Raw genomic sequence first — 8,255 nt, 5'->3', positions numbered from 1 at the left:
AATCCTCAAACTTAGGTCAAAAAAGCCATTTAAGCCTTTTCACAGTGAGATCTATGCGATATGGCCGAGAAATGTAATTTTGATGTTAACTCCCAAACCGCTGCGCAGAAGTCAACCAAACTTCACCCAATAGTGTATTGTATCACAATCTAGTAGTTACATTTGAAAATTTTGTTCTAGGACATTTTGTTTGAACGCAATCATCAAACTTAATTAAAAAAGTCATTTAAGCCTTTTCACAGTGAGATCTATGCGATATGGCCGAGAAATGTAATTTTGATGTTAACTCCCAAACCGCTGCGCAGAAGTCAACCAAACTTCACCCAATAGTGTATTGTATCACAATCTAGTAGTTACATTTGAAAATTTTGTTCTAGGACATTTTGTTTGAGCGCAATCATCAAACTTAATTAAAAAAGTCATTTAAGCCTTTTCACAGTGAGATCTACACTGCAAAAAAAATATCTTGCATTTTTTGGCCTAAAACATTAATTTATATTGGTAAAACTTGAAAATATATATTATTGACATTTAAGACAATAATGTGAGTTTGCACAACAAAGCAAAACAGTCGTATGCTCCAAAATAATGTGGTGAGTTGTTAATACTTAAGCCCTTACGTTGTGGTTCAATACAAAGGACGAAAGTTCTGCCAACTCATTTTTCTTTATTGTTAAATGCGGGAAAGCCAACTTTCCAAGTTGGCATTTTTCACTTCAAGTTGGCTGTGCGCTGATGCTGCTGCGAGGAGCTGGAGTGCTGCTGTCTAGGACTAAGTCTGCACAGGTAAGTTCTAAACAACCTTTAATTTATTTTAACGTTATATCATATGGGAATTTTATTTTGAGTTGTGTCGTAATGGAGAACGCAACCTATACCCATTTAAACACTGGGCTTTTCGGTCCTTAGCAATTAGCGGCTACCTGATGCTATAGCAGGGCTGCAGTACTTAAGCCATGCAGTAACCTTATTTATACCTGTCAAGTTTTACGGTTTCGGCGTAATTTGTGCTAGTGAGCACCGGATTTTAAATTTGTACGTCATACGTTCAAAATTAAGTTTTTCGTGCATTTTTTTTTTCTCCGCTCGGATTTTGTCACCGTTTTGGCAACGAGACAATGTGCGTTAAGATGCGTTACTACGATGATTGAATTACGCGATAAAAGTCAGAGACACTGAGAGAGAAGAGTTTTTGTTGTGACACTGTAGCAAACGCGCTGCTAGGCTAGGTGGCTTCGATATTTCCTGGCTGGAGGCTGCCGACAGCCTACAATCTACGCCTAGATATCACGCACCTATAGAACTACATGGGAAATGACAGACGGCGGCGTTAATAAACAGCCGCCATTTTGAAGCAGTACACTTCTCAGAAAGGCTCTGCTGTAGTGAACCTTCCTAGCGAACTTAAGTAACTTTTTATCTAAAATACTAAATCGGCAAAATCTTGACAAAACGGTAAATAAAATACTCAAGTCCACATTCTGTATCAGGAGCTTTAAACTACATTCAATTAATTTAATGTAGTGAATCAACCGTTAAAGTTGTTAAAATTGCTCCTGTTATTCCATAATTTCCATTCTGTCTACTTTCGACATGTGAAAGTTTTAAAAATGTTTCATCATTTAAAGACAGATTCAAGTCAAGATTTTGTCGATTTAGGAGTATTTTAGATAAAAAGTTACTAAGGTGCGCTAGGAAAGTTCTGTACAACAGAGCCTTCCTGAGAAGTCAACTGCTTTAAGATGGCGGCTGTTTACTAATGACGGTGAGTCGATCATCTAGTTCTCTATACATGTTATAACGCCGCCGTCTGTCATTTCACATATAGTTCTATATATGTGTGATATCTTCTGTAGCATTATGTGGCCAACTGGCCGTATGTTTGTAGCAACTAGCAACTGGGCGTTGTTTGTCGCTGCTGACGGCCGCAGTCAGGTATTATTATTTTTTCATCAAGCGGCATGAGATGAACATGATATTTACTCCCGGTCCGTTCCTCATTGTGTCCCCTGTGTTTTAGTTCCACTTTACCTGGTATAATTAAATAATCGGAATTTGGATGTTTGTGAATTGTTCTCGAATCTTTCACGGCCGAATAGCGAATAATCTAAGAACCGGAAATTTCGCATGCCTCTAGTTTTTACAGTGTTGACATGATTGTACTGCATTACTAATCCCCAGCAAATTGTCATTTTTGTTTTTTCAGATTGAAATTAATGCAGTGCAAGTTGTGCAAGTTCACCCACGCCGTTGATGCTGTTCTGCTGAAACACTATCGACTACATCACAGAGGTTCAACCTGGCCTTGCATCCACAGGGACTGCTGTTGCACTTTTAGAACAATTAGTGCTTTGAAATCACACCTTTCGAGATTGCACAGGACTGCCCAAAGGCAAGAGAATTTAACATTCCAATGCTGGTTGTGTGAATACAAGGACATTTGCTGTAAAAAGAAAGTATTAATTCATTTGCATCATCATCTTAGACGCAGAGAGATAGTGTGTTGCCCATTTGTGGGGTGCAACTTTAAAACCAATCGCCTTAATAGTTTTACTGGACATACATCACGGAATCATAAAAAACACAATCTTAGAGATTTTTTGTCACCAGTCAGGGTTGTTAGAGATTTTCAGTCTAATGACCCAGACCAGCCATATAATGATCCTGAAGCTGGTGTTTCATTGACATGTAATCCTCGATTAGATTCCACAGAAAAACATGAACCCGATTGTGTACACAATGTAGACTCTAAAATACTTGAGCACAGATTAGCTTCCCTTTTTCTTCGCATGCAATGCCTGCTACATGTGTCAAAACATGCAATACAAGAAATTATAGATGAATTTAGTTATATTTTGTCCCAATCCAAATTTCATACAACTGAAATTCTCAAGGAGGTATTTGCGAAACATAATATTGAAGTTGAGGAAGAAGTTATTCAAGAGATAAGTAACACTGTGTTAGAAAAAAATCCAGTACTTGTTACCACATCAGAAAAAGGTACATTATCAACAGATTATAGGAGAAACAAGTATTTCAGGGAGCATTTCTCCATCATTGAACCAACTGAGTTACTGTATGACCGGACTTCAAGAAAATACTTTGTTTATGTTTCTGTGAATCAGGTTATTGAGCTTTTATTCAATAGAGCAGAGTTTCTTGAAAAAATTGTTTTCAGTGAAGAGTCTATTCCAGGGTTTTACAAAACTTTTCAAGATGGCCTTTACTTTAAGCAAAATTTTGGAGAACAGGAGCTGCATATTGCATTAGGTTTATACATAGATGATTTTGAGTTGTGTAACCCGTTAGGCACGTCAAAGAAAATTCATAAAATAACAGCTGTTTACTGGGTTATTCTTAATTTACCCTCCAAATTTCGTTCGTCCTTACACTCAATTCATCTAGCTCTTCTTGGAAAGACTTCTGATGTAAAGCAGTTTGGTTTTGAAAAGTTTTTTAGTCCTTTAATTAAGGATTTAAAGTCACTGGAACAAACTGGGGTCTTTGTGCAAACGCTTAACAACTATGTAAAAGGTTCAGTATTTTGTGTCTGTGCAGACAATTTAGGAGCTCATGGACTTGCCGGCTTTCAGGAGAATTTCAATGTAAATAATTTTTGTAGATTTTGTTTAACGAATCGGGGTGAAATAGCAACTACTGCAATTTCTGATTTTCAGCTGCGTTCTAGAGAACAGCATGATACATGTCTGCTAAAACTTCGTCTTGAAAATGTTCCTCATGTAAACGGTGTTAAAAATGAATGTGTTTTAAGTCAGCATCTGTCAGATTTTCACCCTGTCACTGGCTTCCCCCCAGACATTTTGCATGATTTTTTTGAAGGTGTTATACCTGTTGAACTGTCTTTATGCCTGAAAAACTTGATTTCAAAAGGGTATATTACTTTGGACAGACTAAATAGCCTAATCAATTCATTTCCGTACAAATATTCTGACAGGGTAAATAAACCAAAGGTAATTTCTAAGGCAAATGTTGAAAAGGGCACTATTGGTGGCAATGGCCACGAAAATTGGTCTTTATTACGATTCCTCCCTCTTCTCATCGGAAAGAGTGTGCCAGAACAAGAACCTGCATGGGAAATACTGATGGACCTCAAAGAAATAGTCGAAATAGTTGTCTCACCTGTTTTTTCAGAGGAAATATTGCATTACTTGGAGATCAAGTTGTCTGATCACAGAAGCCTGCTCACAGACACTTTTCCTGATTTTAGCCTGCGCCCAAAGCACCACTTTGCTGACCATTATCCTTACCTTCTACGCTGTTTTGGCCCATTGGTGGAATTATGGACGATGAGATTTGAATCAAAACACAGCTTCTTCAAGAAGACTATGCATGATGTTCAAAACTTTAAAAATGTACTCCTCACGCTGTCAGTAAAACACCAACAGATGATGGCATGCCAGTTTGATAGCCAGAGTCTTTTCAAGCCAATGTTACATGTGGAGAAAGTAACTGACATCAAAATATCTTCTTTGGATGCTGACTTGCACACAGTGATTCAGAGAAAGTATCCACATCTTGAAACTGTGTCCCTTTCTAAAGACATTTATTTTCATGGGACCCGATATGTCGAGGGTATGATTCTGTCATCTGGACACTGCAGTGGTCTGCCAGAATTCTACAAAATCGTGACCATAGTGGTTGACCCTGAAAAAGTAGCCTTTGTTGGCAAAAAGCTCACATCTTGGTACCTTGAACATTTTAGGTCTTATGAGCTTGTGGAGAGCATCTATGCAGACATTGAAATTTTTGATCCTCAGGCTCTCAACGACTATCACCCATTGGTTGCGTACACAGTGGGAGGGAAGGTGCTGGTGACTCCAAAAGTGTGCCTGCTCCATTGAAGAGACACAGAAAGGTAAATGAACCAAGTTAAATGTTGCTCCAACTCACTCTTATATTGCTTTGCAGGTAGAACAACACTGTCTAAGTCATTGCTATACATTGTATATAAATTTAACTTGCCTTGTTTGAAACCATTTGCAACTTAACCCATCTGTGTTTTGTTCTTCTTTCTTGTGAAACAGGCTGGAATGCTGCTGTTAGTAAAAATCTCCCCACGAATGTCCCGTAAAGTGACGATTCCTGAGGTACCTGAATCAGTTGAAGAATTGCAAAACATCCTTAAGGAAAAACTTGAACTTCAAGGTAGCTTCGCGTTACAATATGAGGACCCAGACTTCAATAATGCTCCGTGTAATTTGATTGACATCCATGATTTGCCACCTGAGCGTGCGATATTGCACATTCTTTGGGATGAGACATTTCCACTTGTTCAGCAAGAGTCAGACTCTGTTGGTTCAGAGTCTTCCCTGGACACAGCCAGTTTATCCAGCAGAGAGTCATTCCAGAGTCCCTCAGCTTTCATCAGGAACCATCTGCGAAGTGTCTCAGGGTGGCCTTCACCTTTTCCCATCCCGTCCTTCTCCTACGATGTGGAGTTGAGGCTGCGCAAAGGCAATGAGGCATATGAAAGAACGAAGAAAGGTATCACCTTAACCAGAGACATGAAGATAGACATTTTGGACAAGATCGCTCAGGCAGTGTTTGAACTGAAAGCCTATCCTGATCATGACCAGATTGAGTCAGTTGCTTCTGCTCTCATCGGTAGACATCCATGCCTTCGAGAACCAGGCAATGAAACTGGATATGGCGGATGGAAAACAAGCATAAAATACAAACTTGGTAATTACAGGTCCAAGCTGCGTCAGGCAGGCTGTACTGAGGTTAGCATTAACCAGAGGAAGAGGGGCAGTGAAGATGCAAGCACAGGTCCTTCTCTGAAGAGAGCAAAGAGAGGCGAAATTAACCATCTCCCTGACCATCCAGAAAATTATAATGATGACTCACTGGAGAATGAAAGACTGGTTCTAGTTGAGGATTTCAAGAGGAAGAACAAGGATGTTGCACTCATCAGACAAAATATGGAGCTGACTTTCTCCCTGAGGCGCAGGGAGATCGTGGAGTTGCAACCTATGGTTTCAGAGATACTGGAACGTTGGCCTGCTCTATTTTGTGAGGAAGAGGTAAGCAGGTGAACTAAGAATATTATGTTGTGTTTCTGTTCATTTTTAAAAGTGTGTTGATCACAATGCCCATTTTAACACAAAGATAAACTTGAAATTGTTATGACTTTGTAATGAGGATTCAAATTTCCAGTTCACATTTTTCCAACAGATTAGAGAAGAGTTTTATCGGATCACAAATAGAAACCTCCTGGAGAACTTTAAAGAAGCCCTCCAACAAAACACCTGTAGGCTCCTGAAACTCTATCGAGCGAGAAGGACAGCTTCTCTGTCAGAGATGGATCAGGTCCTTAACAGCTTGGATCAAGTGGTGAGTTCTCGATGTAGTAATTTAATAACGCTTTGTAAATGTTTGACATGCTACCAACAGGATTTTTCGGGGATATGGAAGAGGACATTTGCCTGCATGCCTACTCTATTTCTTGTCATGTTTCATGCAACTCTTGTTTCAGACATCTGACATCACTGCACATCGACAAACTGCAGCTTTAAAGGGCCTTCCCTTGTATCTCCGTGAGAGCCAGGAGAAGCTCTTCAGAACCTGTCTTGTGAGTTTTTATAACAGAAATTGTAAATTATGTAATTAAACTATATTTACGTATAGTGCTGTACTTAAGGTTGACTTCAACCATTACCTCTCTGTCCTACTTGTTCCCCAACAATGTGTCTTCTAGTTTTACTGTCCTGGCTATGACTTGGTGCAGCCCAATTAATGTCACTTGATGTGTGTATGGGGGTTAAGATGTTGATTATGGGGTGTGGGGTGGAAATAGTTAATATGTCAAGCTTATAATTAATTCTGTTTGGAAAGAAATTTTTATTTAATAATGTGGAGATATTTTAGAGTTGGAGCTTATTCTGATTCACAGTATTTTAATGACTAATGTATTGCAATCCATGTGTTGGTCTTTTCATGTCTCTCAACACAAGGCCACTGACCCAGATGAGGAGCAGACGAAGGGCCTCACTGTGGGTATCCTCACTGTGCTGGAGGATGATGACACCACAGTGCCTCAAAGTGTCGTGAGTGTGGCTGTTGTTGTGGAAGAAGAGATTGTCCTTCAAGATCTTCCTGACCTACCAACTGCTTTTGCCTACCTCTTTGGACTGATCTATGCTTTAAACATCCAGTACCCAAAAGATCTCAGGTACACATTCGAAACTGTGCAGAAGGTGTTCATGGAACTTGGAGCAGACCTCTCTGCAAGGGTCAGATCGCTCAAAAACAAACTCCTTCAGTAAATCCAAAAGTTCTGGATTTGGAGTTGTTGACCTCTAAAAGTTAGGTACAGCTCACATGTTTTATATTTTTGATTCATACGTGTTCTGTATGGTCTTGTTCTTGTGATCACGTTGTATGTTTTCGATTCATACGAGTTCTGTATGGTCTTGTTCGTGCGATTTTGAGACCTGAAGTTGTTGCACTCGGAAGATTCATACTTATTTATCATATTGGTTCCGTATGATATTCTATAGATGACATGCTTGAAATTTTGAGACCAGAAATTATGTTGCTCAGTAACCTTTAAACAGATTTAGTACATTCATAGTTGTACATCATACTGATTCGCTATGGTCTTGTATACATTACTTGTGTTTGATGATACTACAAGATGGCACAATATGCTGTCACTCATTAGTTTGCAATAAATGCACTTGGCCCTGTTGGAAGAGATTTGATGCTCGTAGAGTTTTAATAAAACAAATGTTTTGAATATATTTATTGCATCTCCACTTATTTCAACATTTGATTTATGCATTTGATAAAACATTATCAATTATATTCTTAGGTAGGTATAGTATATACTTACTTAACCCAACTAATTGGGTTATGTGCACTTTTTACTCAGAAGTGCATTCTGTGTAAGAACTTACAGAGGATTCATTACAATATTATAAATTAGTACAATTTAAAGTACAGTTAGTGGAAGTAAGGATTAAATGTTATTACAATGTAAAATATTAAGTTAGAATTTAGGAGAGAGTAAGCACAAATTACATTGAAAAGTTATTACAATGTAAAATTATAAGTTACTCAAATTTAGGAGAGAGTTGAAGTTAGGATTAAAAGTTACTACAAAGTAAAATTATGAGTTAGTAGAATTTTGGAGCGAGTTAGCGCAAATAAAAATAAAAAATTAATACAATGTAAAATTATAAGTTAGTCCAATTAAGGGAAAAGTTAGCTGAAGTTCGGATTACAAGTTATTA

The 8,255-nt window shown here is 38.3% G+C and overlaps 2 protein-coding genes across 2 annotated transcripts; both read left to right on the top strand.

The window, feature by feature from the left end:
• The first annotated feature begins 620 nt into the window (after positions 1-620).
• LOC130917126 (uncharacterized) lies at positions 621-4,862 on the top strand. Its single transcript, XM_057838213.1, has 3 exons — positions 621-786; positions 2,207-3,196; positions 3,956-4,862. Exons 2-3 carry the CDS (start codon positions 2,217-2,219, stop codon positions 4,860-4,862), a joined length of 1,887 nt encoding a protein of 628 aa, XP_057694196.1. The 5' UTR covers positions 621-786; positions 2,207-2,216.
• On the top strand, positions 4,793-7,734 carry LOC130917872 (uncharacterized). Its single transcript, XM_057839608.1, has 5 exons — positions 4,793-4,876; positions 5,046-6,044; positions 6,196-6,354; positions 6,497-6,592; positions 6,975-7,734. Exons 2-5 carry the CDS (start codon positions 5,052-5,054, stop codon positions 7,284-7,286), a joined length of 1,560 nt encoding a protein of 519 aa, XP_057695591.1. The 5' UTR covers positions 4,793-4,876; positions 5,046-5,051; the 3' UTR covers positions 7,287-7,734.
• Positions 7,735-8,255: the final 521 nt, after the last annotated feature.

This window comes from Corythoichthys intestinalis, chromosome 6, assembly GCF_030265065.1.
Source record: "Corythoichthys intestinalis isolate RoL2023-P3 chromosome 6, ASM3026506v1, whole genome shotgun sequence".
NCBI classification, from domain to species: Eukaryota; Metazoa; Chordata; class Actinopteri; order Syngnathiformes; family Syngnathidae; genus Corythoichthys; species Corythoichthys intestinalis.
The sequence above is the reverse complement of the archived record's forward strand: the minus strand, read 5'-3'. Positions and strand labels throughout refer to the sequence as shown.

What these genes read in the sequence shown, in the direction of transcription:
- LOC130917126 (XM_057838213.1), top strand. Translation starts at nt 2,217, where the DNA reads ATGCAGTGCAAGTTGTGCAAGTTCACCCACGCCGTTGATGCTGTTCTG. An exon ending in AGTGAAGAGTCTATTCCAGG is followed by an intron (nt 3,197 to 3,955) that starts GTTTTACAAAAC and finishes ATATTCTGACAG; the next exon opens with GGTAAATAAACCAAAGGTAA.
- LOC130917872 (XM_057839608.1), top strand. Translation starts at nt 5,052, where the DNA reads ATGCTGCTGTTAGTAAAAATCTCCCCACGAATGTCCCGTAAAGTGACG. An exon ending in TTAACAGCTTGGATCAAGTG is followed by an intron (nt 6,355 to 6,496) that starts GTGAGTTCTCGA and finishes CTCTTGTTTCAG; the next exon opens with ACATCTGACATCACTGCACA. An exon ending in AGCTCTTCAGAACCTGTCTT is followed by an intron (nt 6,593 to 6,974) that starts GTGAGTTTTTAT and finishes TCTCAACACAAG; the next exon opens with GCCACTGACCCAGATGAGGA.